Here is a 14,745-nt window from a genome sequence, read left to right as displayed (position 1 = left end):
GCTGGCATATTGAGTGCAGCACTTTCACAGCATCGTCTTTTGGGATTTGAAATAGCTCAGATTGAATTCCATCACCTCCACTAGCTTTGTTCATAGTGATGTTTCCTAAGGCCCTCTTGACTTTGCAGTCCAGGATGTCCGACTCTAGGTGAGTGATCACACCATTGTGGTTATCCGGGTCATTAAGATCTTTTTTGTATAGTTCTTCTATGTATTCTTGCCACCTCTTCTTAATCTCTTCTGCTTCTGTTAGACCCATACTGTTTCTGTCCTTTGTTGTGCCCATCTTTTCATGAAATGTTCCCTTGGTATCTCTAATTTTCTTGAAGAGCTGTCTAGTCTTTCCCATTCTATTATTTTCCTCTAGTTGTGGGTCATATCATCTTGAAATCTCCCCCCTTTTTTTCCAATTGAAATTTCTTATGTTGTTTCTCATAATACAAGAGTAGTGCATGTATGTATCAATCAGTTCAGTTCAGTTGCTCAGTCATGTCCAACTCTGTGTGACCCCATGGACTGTAGCACACCAGGCTTCCCTGTCCATCACCAACTCTTAGAGCCTACTCAAACTCGTGTCCATTGCATTGGTGATCCTGTGCAACTATCTCATCCTCTGTCGTCCTCTTCTCCTCCTGCCTTCAATTGTTACCAGCATCAGGGTCTTTTCCAGTGAGTCAGTTCTACACATCAGATGGCCAAAGTATTGGAGTTTCAGCTTTAGCATCAGTCCTTTCAATGACTATTCAGGACTGATTTCCTTTAGGATTGACTGGTTGGATCTCCTTGCAGTCCAGGGGAATCTCAAGTCTTCTCCACCACCACAGTTCAAAAGCATCAATTCTTTGGTGCTCAGCTTTCTTTATAGTCCAACTCTCACATCCATACATGACTACTGGAAAACCCATAGCTTTGACTAGACAGACGTTTGTTGGTAAAGTAATGTCTCTGCTTTTTAATATGCTGTCCAGGTTGGTCATAGCTTTTCTTCCAAGGAGGAAGTGCCTTTTAATTTCATGGCTGCAGTCACCATCTGCTGTAATCACAGTATGAAAAGGCAAAAAGGTATGTATCAATACCTTGCCGAAAAATCGGCAGTCATAGCAAGAGTGAAAAGACTGTCCTTAATTCTCTCTACTGGAGATCGTGGTTAATCACCATCATGCATTTCAGTTCAGTTCAGTTCAGTCAGTCAGTCATGTCCGACTCTTTGCAACCCCATGAATCGCAGCATGCCAGGCCTCCCTGTCCATCACCAACTCCCGGAGTTCACTCAGACTCACGTCCATTGAGTCGGTGATGCCATCCAGCCATCTCATCCTCTGTCGTCCCCTTCTCCTCCTGCCCCCAATATCTCCCAGCATCAGGGTCTTTTCCAATGAGTCAACTCTTTGCATGGAGTTTCAGCTTTAGCATCATTCCTTCCAAAGAAATCCCAGGGCTGATCTCCTTCAGAATGGACTGGTTGGATCTCCTTGCAGTCCAAGGGACTCTCAAGAGTCTTCTCCAACACCACAGTTCAAAAGCATCAATTCTTCAGCGCTCAGCCTTTTTCACAGTCCAGCTCTCACATCCATACATGATCACAGGAAAAACCATAGCCTTGACTAGACGAACCTTTGTTGGCAAAGTCATGTCTCTGCTTTTCAATATGCTATCTAGGTTGGTCATAACTTTCCTTCCAAGGAGTAAGCGTCTTTTAATTTCATGGCTGCAGTCACCATCTGTAGTGATTTTGGAGCCCAGAAAAATAAAGTCTGACAGTGTTTCCACTGTTTCCCCATCTATTTCCCATGAAGTGGTGGGACCGGATGCCATGATCTTCGTTTTCTGAATGTTGAGCTTTAAGCCAACTTTTTCACTCTCCTCTTTCACTTTCATCAAGAGGCTTTTGAGTTCCTCTTCACTTTCTGCCATAAGGGTGGTGGTATCTGCATATCTGAGGTTATTGATATTTCTCCTGGCAATCTTGATTCTAGTTTGTGTTTCTTCTAGTCCAGCGTTTCTCATGATGTATTCTGCATATAAGTTAAATAAGCAGGGTGACAATATACAGCCTTGACGAACTCCTTTTCCTATTTGGAACCAGTCTGTTGTTCCATGTTAAGTTCTAACTGTTGCTTTCTGACCTGCATACAAATTTCTCAAGAGGCAGATCAGGTGGTCTGGTATTCCCATCTCTTTCAGAATTTTCCACAGTTTGTTATGATCCACATGGTCAAAGGCTTTGGCATAGTCAATAATGCAGAAGTAGATGTTTTTATGGAACTCTCTTGCTTTTTTGATGATCCAGCGGATGTTGGCAATTTGATCTCTGGTTCCTCTGCCTTTTCTGAAACCAGCTTGAACATTAGGAAGTTCATGGTTCATGTATTGCTGAAGCCTGGCTTGAAGAATTTTGAGCATTACTTTCCTAGCGTGTGAGATGAGTGCAATTGTGCGGTAGTTTGAGCATTCTTTGGCATTGCCTTTCTTTGGGATTGGAATGAAAACTGACCTTTTCAATTCCTGTGGCCACTTCTGAGTTTTCCAAATTTGCTGGCATACTGAGTGCAGCACTTTCACAGCATCATCTTTTAGGATTTGAAATAGCTCAACTGGAATTCCATCACCTCCACTAGCTTTGTTTGTAGTGATGCTTCCTGAGGCCCACTTGACTTCCCATTCCAGGATGTCTGGCTCTAGGTGACTGATCACACCATCATGATTATCTTAGTTGTGAAGATCTTTTTTGTACAGTTCTTCTGTGTATTCTTGCCACCTCTTCTTAATATCTTCTGCTTCTCTTAGGTCCATACCATTTCTGCTCTTTATTGAGCCCATCTTTGCATGAAATATTTCCTTGGTATCTCTAATTTTCTTGAAGAGATCTCTAGTCTTTCCCATTCTGTTGGTTTCCTCTATTTCTTTGCATTGATCGCTGAGGAAGGCTTTCTTATCTCTCCTTGCTATTCTTTGGAACTCTGCATTCAGATGCTTATATCTTTCCTTTTCTCCTTTGCTTTTCACTTTTCTTCTTTTCACAGCTATTCATAAGGCCTCCTCAGACAGACATTTTGCTTTTTTGCATTTTTTTCCCATGGGGATGGTCTTGATCCCTGTCTCCTGTACAATGTCATGAACCTCTCTCCATAGTTCATCAGGCACTCTATCTATCAGATCTAGTCCCTTAAATCAATTTCTCACTTCCAATGTATAATCATAAGGGATTTGATTTAGGTCATACCTAAATGGTCTAGTGCTTTTCCCTACTTTATTCAATTTAAGTCTGAATTTGGCAGTAAGGAGTTCATGATCTGAGCCACAGTCAGCTCCTGGTCTTGTTTTTGTTGACTGTATAGAGCTTCTCCATCTTTGGCTGCAAAGAATATAATCAGTCTGATTTTGGTGTTGACCATCTGGTGATGTCCATGTGTGGCATCTTCTCTTGTGTTGTTGGAAGAGGGTGTTTGCTATGACCAGCACGTTCTCTTGGCAAAACTCTATTAGCCTTTGCCCTGCTTCATTCCATATTCCAAGGCCAAATTTGCCTGTTACTCCAGGTGTTTCTTGACTTCCTACTTTTGCATTTCAGTCCCCTATAATGAAAAGGACATCTTTTTTGGGTGTTAGTTCTAAAAGGTCTTGTAGGTCTTCATAGAACCGTTCAACTTCAGCTTCTTCAGTGTTACTGGTTGGGGCATAGACTTGGATTGCTGTGATATTAAATGGTTTGCCTTGGAAACGAACAGAGATCATTCTGTCATTTTTGAGATTGCATCCAAGTACTGCATTTTGGACTCTTTTGTTGACCATGATGGCTACTCCATTTCTTCTGAGGGATTCCTGCCCACAGTAGTAGATACAGTGGTCATCTGAGTTAAATTCACCCATTCCAGTCCATTTTAGTTTGCTGATTCCTAGAATGTTGACATTCACTCTTGCCATCTTCTGTTTGACCACTTCCAATTTGCCTTAATTCATGGACCTAACATTCCAGGTTCCTATGCAATATTGCTCTTTACAGCATCGGACCTTGCTTCTATCACCAGTCACAACCACAACTGTGTATTGTTTTTGCTTTGGCTCCATTCCTTCATTCTTTCTGGAGTTATTTCTCCACTGATCTCCAGTAGCATATTGGGCACTTACCGACTGGGGGAGTTCCTTTTTCTGTATCCTATCATTTTGCCTTTTCATACTGTTCATGGGGTTCTCAAGGCAAGAAAACTGAAGTGGTTTGCCATTCCCTTCTCCAGTGGACCACATTCTGTCAGACCTCTCCACCATGACCCGCCCATCTTGGGTGGCCCCACAGGGCATGGCTTAGTTTCATTGAGTTAGACAAGGCTGTGGTCCATGTGATTAGATTGACTAGTTTTCTGTGATTATGGTTTCAGTGTGTCTTCCCTCTGATGCCCTCTTGCAACACCTACCATCTTACTTGGGTTTCTCTTACTTTGGACGAGGGGTATCTCCTCACCGCCACCCCTCCTGACCTTGAACATGGAGTAGCTCCTCTGGGCCCTCCTGCGCACTGCGCAGCCGCCACTCCTTGGAAGTGGGGTAGCTCCTCCCAGCCGCCGCCCCTGGCCTCAGGCGTGGGGTAGCTCCTCTGGGCTATGCTTCTGCGAGGTCCGTTCTGTATTAGCATGCATTTATCTTGATGCTTTTCCAAGAGTGTTGAATAATTAGTGTGAAGTGAGTATTGAATAGTACTCAATTAGAAGAACTTTGGAGTCAAATAGTTCTTCATTTTAATCTCAGCCCTGTGAGCTACTATCTGCTTGGATAAGTTAAATTTAACATCTAAGCCTTCATTTCCAATCTGTACAATGGGAATAGTGAAAGTGCCTCCTTCACAGCGTTGCTGTGAGGCTTAAGTGAGATTGCCTGACTTTTCATAAATAGGCATTGATGTGTAGATAGATTAATATTATTGTAGATAGGCCAACATTATTGAAGTATATTTTGCATGCAGTAAGTTTTATCATTTTTAGTGCTCAATCCTATGAGTTGTAATAAACCCATTCATTTGTGTAAGCACCACCTAAAGACAGAAATATAGAAAAGTTCCGTTACTGCAGAAACTTCCCTTGTGTTCTTTTGTAGTCACCCTTTCCCCCAGCACAGCCACAGGCAAATACACTGATCTATTTTCTGTCCCTATACTTTTGTTTTTTCCACAATGTCGAAAAATGAAGTCATACAGCGTATTGTGTTTTCAGTCTGAGTTATTTTACTTAGCATAGTGCATTTGAGGTTATCCGTGTTGTTTGTTTTTTTTTTACTGATTAGTAGTATTCCATTTGAATAGACATATCACAGTTGGTTTAGCCATTCACCAGTTTTTGGACATTTGGATTGTTTCCAGTGGCTATGATAAATAAAGCTGCTTTGAGCAGTTGAATACGAGTCTTTTTGTGGACATATATTTTCCTTTTTCTTAAGTAAATACCTAGGTATGGGATTGCTGGGCTGTAAAGTAACTGTATACTTAACTTTATGAGAAACTACTAAAGTGTTTTCTAAAGTGCCTGCACTGTTTTGCACTCCTGCTAGCAATATATGAGGGTTCCATTTGCTCCATGTCCTTAGCAACAGTTGTCATATGCTGTGAGGTTGAGTCTAGGTTCATTATTCCTATCTATCCAGTTGTTTCAACACCATTTATGGAAGCCCAGTTCTTTCTCTACTGAATTGCCTTGGCATCTTTGACCATGTATGTATGGGTATGTTTTTGGACTCTATTCTATTCTCTGTGTCTCTCCTGATGCTAATACTGCATTTTCTTGATTACTGTAGCTCTATAGTTAAGTCATGAAAGCATGCAGTATAAGCACATAGTATAGTTTCTCCAACTTTGTTCTCTCTCATAATTGTTCTGCCCCTTTGAAGTCTTTTGCATTTTCATATAATTTTTAGAATTAGTATGTTAATTTCTCCAGAAGAGGCTGATTGGATTTTCATTGGGATTGCATCGAACCTTTTTTTTCCCTGTATATTTATAGCAGCTTTAATCATAATTGCCAAAACTTGGAAGCAACCAAGATGTCCCTCGATGGGTGTGTGTATAAATAAACTGGTGCATCCAATGGACTATTGTTTAGCACTAAAAAGAAATGAGCTATCAAGCCTTGAAAAGACATGGTGGAACCTTAAATGCATACAGGCATACCTTGTTTTATTGTGCTTTGCTTTATTGCCCTTTTTAGATATTGCATGTATTTTTTTCTTGCAGTTTTATTGAAACATAGGTGACATACAGCACTGTGTAAGTTTAGGGTGTACAGCATAATCATTTGACTTACATACCTCATGAAATTATTACCACAGTAAGTTTAGTGAACATTAATCATCTCATATACAAAAATAAAAGAAAAAAATATTTTTCATTGTGATGAGAACTCTCAGGGTTTACTCTCAACAACTTTCATATATAACATACCACAGTGTTAATTACATTTATCATGTTGTAAAATTCCTCTCTAATACTTATAAAGGAACTTTCTACGTTTTGACTACCTTCATCCAACTCCCCCTTGCCCCACCCTAACCTCCAGTAACCACGCATCTAACATCTTTTTCTATAGGTGTGTTTGTTTTTGAGATATAATTCACCCACAACATTACGTTATTAAATAGTTCCTGTTGTACAACATAGTGATTTGATATTTCTATACATTTTTAAATGGTCACCACAGTGTCTAGTTACCATCTGTCACTATTCAAAGATACTATATTACTTTTGTTTAGCACTAAAAGGGGACTATATTCCCCACACTGTATATTTCATACCCATAGCTTCTTTATTTTGTGGCTGGAGGTTCTAATTCTGAATCTCCCTTACCTAGTTCTCTCCTCCCCTCCTCCCACCACCTCTGGCAACCACCTGTTTATTCTCTGTACCCATTACTCTGTTTCTGTTTTGTTTATTTCTTTTTCTAGAGTCTACATATAAATGCAGTTATATTGTATTTGTCTTTCTCTAACTTATTTTACTAGTACAATGCCCTGTAGGTTCATCTAAGTTGTCACAAATGACAAGATTTCATTATTTTTTGTGGCTGAGTAATATTCCATCACACACACACACTCCCCACATGTTCTTTAAACAGTCATCTCTTCATGGCACTTAGGTTGCCACTTAGGTGTATTTTAGCTATTGTAAATAAAGTTGCGGTAAACATAGGGTTACATATATCTTTTCGAATTAGTGTTTTTTTCTTCAGATAAATCCCCAGGAGTCAAATTGCTGGAGCACATGATAGTTCTATTTTTAAGTTTTTAAGGAACCTCCATACCATTTTTCATAGTGGCTGCATCAGTTTACATTCTTGCCAACATTGCATGTTAATTCCTTTTTCTCTACATCCTCACCAACACTTGTTATCTGTTGTCCTTTTGATAATAGTCTTTCTGACAGATGTCAGATATTATCAAACTAGACTACTTCCTAATACCATATACCGAAATGAACTCAATTTGGATTAACAACTTAAATATAATACCCAAAACCATAAAACTCCTCAAAGAAAACATAGGCAGTATGCTCTTTGACATCAGTCTTAGCAATATTTTTTTAATATGTCTCCTCAGGCAGAAGAAACAAAAGCATAAATAGCAAATGGGACTACTTGCATTGACTCTTCAGAATAACGTGATGAGTATGGTAGGCTAAACAATGTCCCTCAAAGATATCTACTTACTAATCCATGGAACCTGTGTATATTACCTTCTCTGGCGAAAAGGTGAATATTACCTTATATGGCAAAAGATATGATTAAATTACAGATCTTGAGATGGGAGAATATCCTGGTTTATCCAGGTGGGCTCTAAATACATTCATGGGTTTCCATATAAGAAGGAGGCAGAGGAGATACTATAAAGAGAAGACAATGTGATTGAAGCAGAGAAAGAGATTTGAAGATGCTGCCCTTCTTATATTAATAATGGAGGAAGGAGCTCAAAGGAGTACAGGGAATGCAGCTCTAGAAACTTGAAAAGGCAAGGAATGGATTCTCTCCTAGTCTCTGGAGGGCGCATGGCTCTGCTGACTCCTTAGTTTTAACCTAGTGAACCCCATTTTGGACCTTTAGCCTGCAGAACTATAAGAGAATAAATGTGTGTTGTTTTAAACCATCATGTTCATGGCAATTTGTTGTAGCAACCATAGGAAATCGAATAGAGGATGTAAATTTTAACAGTATTGAATTTTTTAATCTGTAAAAATGGTGGATCTCTCCATTTGTTTAGATCTTTAATTTTAAGACTTCTCAGGTAGCGCTAGTGGTAAAGAACTCTCCTGCCAGTGCAGGAGATATGAGAGACACATGAGGGTTCAATCCCTGGGTGGGGAAGATCCCCTGGAGAAGGAAATGGCAACCCACTCCAGTATTCTTGCCTGGGAAATCCCATGGACAGAGGAGCCTGGCAGGCTGCAGTCCATGGGGTCACAAAGAGTCAGATATGACTGAAGCAACTTAACAAAGCTACAAAAATTTTTTGGCAATGTTTGTTAGATTTCAGAATCTTTAAGTCTTGCAGATATTTTGTTAAATTTGTCTCTAGGTATTTCATACTTTGATACTGTTGTAAATGGTAGTTTTTTCATAAACTTCTGATTTTAAATATTATTGTTTATAGGAAAGTTGCAGTAAATTATAGGGTTTTTTTTTGTTTTTTAAATTTTATTTTCTTTTTAAACTTTACAATATTGTATTAGTTTTGCCAAACATCGAAATGAATCCTCCACAGGTATACCCGTGCTCCTCATCCTGAACCCTCCTCCCTCCTCCCTCCCCATACCCTCCCTCTGGGTCGTCCCAGTGCACCAGCCCCAAGCATCCAGTATCGTGCTTCGAACCTGGACTGGCGACTCGTTTCATATATGATATTATACATGTTTCAATGCCATTCTCCCAAATCTCCCCACCCTCTCCCTCTCCCACAGAGTCCATAAGACTGATCTATACATCAGTGTCTGTTTTGCTGTCTCGTACACAGGGTTATTGTTACCATCTTTCTAAATTCCATATATATGTGTTAGTATACTGTATTGGTGTTTTTCTTTCTGGCTTACTTCACTCTGTATAATGGGTTCCAGTTTCATCCACCTCATTAGAACTGATTCAAATGTATTCTTTTTAATGGCTGAGTAATACTCCCTTGTGTATATGTACCACAGCTTTCTTATCCATTCATCTGCTGATGGACATCTAGGTTGCTTCCATGTCCTGGCTATTATAAACAGTGCTGCGATGAACATTGGGGTACATGTGTCTCTTTCCCTTCTGGTGTCCTCAGTGTGTATGCCCAGCAGTGGGATTGCTGGATCATAAGGCAGTTCTATTTCCAGTTTTTGAAGGAATCTCCACACTGTTCTCCATAGTGGCTGTACTAGTTTGCATTCCCACCAACAGTGTAAGAGGGTTCCCTTTTCTCCACACCCTCTCCAGCATTTATTGCTTGTAGACTTTTGGATCGCAGCCATTCTGACTGGCGTGAAATGGTACCTCATAGTGGTTTTGATTTGCATTTCTCTGATAATGAGTGATGTTGAGCATCTTTTCATGTGTTTGTTAATCATCTGTATGTCTTCTTCTTTGGAGAAATGTCTATTTAGTTCTTTGGCCCATTTTTTGATTGGGTCATTTATTTTTCTGGAGTTGAGCTGTAGGAGTTGCTTGTATATTTTTGAGATTAGTTGTTTGTCAGTTGCTTCATTTGCTATTATTTTCTCCCATTCTGAAGGCTGCCTTTTCACCTTGCTAATAGTTTCCTTTGTTGTGCAGAAGCTTTTAAGTTTAATTAGGTCCCATTTGTTTATTTTTGCTTTTATTTCCAATATTCTGGGAGGTGGGTCATAGAGGATCCTGCTGTGATGTATGTCAGAGAGTGTTTTGCCTATGTTCTCCTCTAGGAGTTTTATAGTTTCTGGTCTTACGTTGAGATCTTTAATCCATTTTGAGTTTATTTTTGTGTATGGTGTTAGAAATTGTTCTAGTTTCATTCTTTTACAAGTGGTTGACCAGTTTTCCCAGCACCACTTGTTAAAGAGATTGTCTTTAATCCATTGTATATTCTTGCCTCCTTTGTCAAAGATAAGGTGTCCATATGTGCGTGGATTATAGTTTTTTAAAAAATCTGTGTGCATTTTCTCATTGCTAGCATATAGAAATGCAGTAAATGTTTTCCCTTATTTACCTTATATCCTGCAACTTTACTAAATTCACTAATTAGGTTTAGTAGCTTTTTTGGTCGAGTACTTAGGATTTTCTACATAGACAGTCACATTGTCTGCAAATATTAGATTTACTCCTTCCTTTCCAAATCTTTATCCTTTTTATTTTTTTTCTTGTATTATATTTGTGGCCAGGGCTTCTAGTACAATGTTGAATAGTTGTATTGAAGTGGACATACTTCTTGTTTACCCTCTTTGGGGAAAGTATTTAGTCTTTCACCATTAAGCATTTTTAACTAGTTTTTTTCTAAACATGAAAGTTGCTCAGGCATGTCCGACTCTTTGCAACCAATGGACTATACAGTCCATGGAATTCTCCAGGCCAGAATACTGGAGTGGGTAGCCGTTCCCTTCTCCAGGGGATCTTCCCAACCCAGGGATCGAACCCAGGTCTTCTGCATTGCAGGCAGATTCTGTACCAGCTGAGCCACCAGGGAAGTCCAAGTCCAAAGGCCCAGAGCCCTCGGCAGCAGACACTAAAGGCGACTGTCAGGTTTTTTCTAGATACCCCTCTATTCCTAATTTGCTTAGAAATTTTTATCTTGAATGAGTAGTGAGTTATGTCAAATGTTTCTCCTGGAACTATTGAAGTAATCATATGGCTTCTCTTTTTCATTCTATTAATACAGTGAATTACATTGATTTCAAATGTTAAGCCAAACTTGCAGTCCTGGCTAAACCACACTTAGTCATAATGAAGTATTCTTTCTATATATTGTTGGATACAATTTCCTGTTTTTTAGGGGTTTTGCATCTGTCTTTCATGAAGGAAACTGGTTTGTAGTTTTCTTTCTTGGTCAGGTTTGAGTATCAGGGTAATACTACTAGCTTCATAAAATAAATTGGGAAATGTTCCTCTCATCTTTTTCTGCAAAAGTTTGTGAAAAATTGGTACTATTTCTTCCTTATGTATTTGGTAGATTTTGTCTGGGCCTGACAGTTTTTTGTGAGACTGATTCTAACTACAGTTTCTGTCATTCTTTAAATAGATGTAGGAATAGGAAAGTATTTCTTCTTGTGTGAACTTTAATAATATATTTATTTCAAGAAATTTGCTTGCTTGAAGCTGTTCATAATATCCACTTCTAATACCTGTAGGATTTGTCATGATGTCCCTGCTTTCATTCCTGGTATTAATAATTCTTGTCTACTGTTTTTTTTTTCCTGATCACTCTAGCTATCAGCTCAGTTCAGTCACTCAGTCATGTCTGACTCTTTGCAACCCCATGGACTGCAGCACACCAGGCTTCCCTGTCCATCACCAACCCCTGGAGCCTGCACAGATTCATGTCCATTGAGTTGGTGATGCCATCCAACCATCTCATCCTCTGTCGTCCCCTTCTCCTCCTGCCTTCAATCGTTCCCAGCATCAGGGTCTTTTCCAGTGAGTCAGTTCTTCGCATCAGGTGGCCAAAGTATTGGAGTTTCAGCTTCAGCATCAGTCCTTCCAAAGAATATTTAGGACTGATTTCCTATAGGATTTGACTGGTTGGATCTCCTTGCAGTCCAAGGGACTCTCAAGAGTCTTCTCCAACACCACAGTTCAAAAGCATCAATTCTTCGGCACTCAGCTGTCTTTATGGTCCAACTCTCACATCCATACATGACTACTGGAAAAACCATAGTTTTGACTAGATGGACCTTTGTCAGCAAAATAATGTCTCTGCTCTTTTTTATCTTTTCAAAGAACCAGCTTTTAATTTCATTGATTTTTCTCTAACATCTTTCTTATGTAGTTCATTTATATTTGTGTATGTATTTATTATTGACTTCCATTCATTTTTTAAAAATGTCCTTCCCTTCCTAGGTTCTTAAGCTGGATCATAAGTTGTTGACTTGAGATAATTTCTACTAAGCATTGGGTTGGGAAGATCTCCTGAAGTAGGAAATGGCCACCAGCTCCAGTATTCTTGCCTGGAGAATTCCATGGTCAGAGGAGCCTGGTGGGCTACAGTTCATGGGGTCGCAAAGAGTTGGACATGACTGCGACTTTCACACAAACAGAGAACATTTACATTTGATGTAATTGGCAATAGGGTTAGATTTTAACTGCCTTCTTACTGCAGTCTGAAATTTAGCTCCAGGCAGTAAGCTGGGGCATTGATAGGGTTTATTTCCTTTTTTTTTTTTTCAAATTTCTTTCTGCCATCATGGTCCTTCACTGCCTGTTGCCCTGTGTTTGAAAACTGTTATTTCATATATTTCATCCAGTTTCTTTTTAAGGTGGGAGGGAAAACTGCATTCCTCATATTCTACCAAAGTTGTAAGTAGAAGTCCTTAACAATGTAATTTCTAATTAATATTTTTAAAACATCCTCTTCATGAAGTCTGTTTTATATAAAATATGAGTGTATGTATGTGTATAATTCAGTCACCAAAAGACTAACACATGGATTAAAATATTACTGTAAATGAATATGGCATGGTGGCTACTTTTTTAAAAATAGAATCAAATAATTAGTGACACAAGTTGACCATATCTTGAACTGTCAACTTTTTTCAGTCTCTATGTCTGGATGGCTAGTTCCTTCTGCTTGGAATGCTTCCTCATCTCATATCCTTTCCTGCGTGGTAGCTTTCTGTGTGTCCTTCAGACCAGCTTCAGGCTTATCACTTCTCTGCTTCCTAGTCCCCCAGACAGAATCCATGTTTCCTCTGTGGGCTGACATCACATTCTACCCATAGAATCATTCTGACATATGCCTGTTATATATGTTTCTGTATGGACTTCTCTTACCAGGAAGCCCTGAAAAGTAGGGAACTTGTTTTAGCCTTCTTTAAATTTCTTTTATCCTCTAACAACAATATGTCTTCTACATAGAATTTTCAATATATGATTATTGAATTGGTGATTCTTTTCACATGCTAAAAAGTAATGGTGTTATCACACCTCATTTTATTGCCTATTTGTAATGTGAATCTTCTTTGTTTTGTTTTTCTCCTAGTAAATTCCTCATCTATGCCTGTCTACTGCTGTTCTCTGTGTTGCTGGCCCTTCGTCTAGATGGCATCATTCAGTGGAGTTACTGGGCTGTTTTTGCTCCAATATGGCTGTGGAAGTTAATGGTCATTGTTGGAGCCTCAGTTGGAACTGGAGTCTGGGCACGAAATCCCCAATATCGGTAATACTGCTTTATAAAACCTGTTGGTCTCTACCCTGGGCAGGTGCAGGGGGGAGTATCTTGTTTTTCACTTCTCATAAAGTAAGGAGTATTTTCTTTTCTACCTGTCAGAGATTTTAGAAGAGCTATAATATAAGCAAGCTTATATCTATTCTAAGTTTTTAAAAATTAAGTGTTTGATAGCCATTGTTACTTAAGTCCCTGGCCAGCCCACAAAAGTTTATGTAATCTAAAATGCATCCAAAATATAGAACTGTTACACCATGCTGGACAAGGAAGTATGAAACCATCATGTTTGTAGGAGAAATTCTACAAATCAAAGTTCTAGTTTTGGCCATCAGGGATATACCCTTCTCCATTAATTTCTGGAACTGGGTCTCCCCTTACCCCAATCTCCTAGTCCTGGGATTTTAGGCCTATTAGTGGTGTGGGGGAAGCAGCTTGTCCAGGACACAGTGAGGCCCTGAGACTGGAAAAGATGAGACCCAGATGCTGTGAAGGAGAATAGAGCCCTGGGGGCCAGGAAGAGGTGCACTCGTTACCTTCACCCCCTCCCCTCACACCTTTCTTCTTGGATGCCTCAGTCGGTCCAAGTTCCTGTCATGGGTTTAACGCCAGTGCACATCCTGCTGCTGCTGGGGCCCACCAGAGTCTCTCTGCTCTCCCTTGCAAAGTCTGCCACTTTGGAAAGAAAAAGGGGCGACTTGTGGTGGGGAGCTATTCTAAACCATCACCAGGCAGATAAGGAGTGACAGAATGCCCAGTAGGCAGGTGGGGAGAGAAGAGGGGAACACATGCAGCTGCTCATATGAGAAAAGTATATAAGTTGGGACCATCTCAACTTGTTTAAATCTTCATTATGAACTTTAAAAATAAGATTTAGATCATCTAAAATATGTTACCACATATGTAGCTAAGAACTTGAAAATAGCCACACAGAGAGCCTTAGCAGATGGGGGGCATTAGTATGTAACTTAGATTTTTTTCTAATTCTTAGATTTTTTTTTAAAATTACCTGTGTGGCCACAAATCTTTTTTTTTATGAGATATTTTCACATATCTAATGTTTGCTCTACTTTGGCCACCTCATGCGAAGAGTTGACTCATTGGAAAAGACTCTGATGCTGGGAGGGATTGGGGGCAGGAGGAGAAGGGGATGACAGAGGATGAGATGGTTGGATGGCATCACCGACTTGATGGACGTAAGTCTGAGTGAACTCCGGGAGTTGGTGATGGACAGAGAGGCCTGGCGTGCTGCGATTCATGGGGTCGCAAAGAGTTGGACATGGCTGAGCAACTGAACTGAACTGAACTGAATGTTTGCTCATTCTCTGCTGCCCCCTTCTCCTTTTGCCTTTAATCTTTCCTAGCATCAGGGTCTTTTCTAATAAGAAAGTTAAATAG

General features: G+C 39.7%; 1 protein-coding gene across 2 annotated transcripts in view; it reads left to right on the top strand.

Annotated features, from left to right (window-relative positions):
• The window catches only part of TMEM185A (transmembrane protein 185A), a 44,456-nt gene that overhangs the window by 17,353 nt on the left and 12,358 nt on the right, over positions 1 to 14,745 (top strand). For both annotated transcript variants that reach the window (XM_055563885.1, XM_055563884.1), the window contains exon 2: positions 13,165 to 13,341. In XM_055563885.1, coding sequence (XP_055419860.1) covers positions 13,165 to 13,341 — 177 coding nt within the window. The remainder of the gene's footprint in view (positions 1 to 13,164; positions 13,342 to 14,745) is intronic.

This window comes from Bubalus kerabau, chromosome X (genome assembly GCF_029407905.1).
Source record: "Bubalus kerabau isolate K-KA32 ecotype Philippines breed swamp buffalo chromosome X, PCC_UOA_SB_1v2, whole genome shotgun sequence".
NCBI lineage: Eukaryota > Metazoa > Chordata > Mammalia > Artiodactyla > Bovidae > Bubalus > Bubalus kerabau.
Note: the sequence above shows the minus strand (reverse complement) of the source record. Positions and strands in the feature narration are given on the sequence as shown.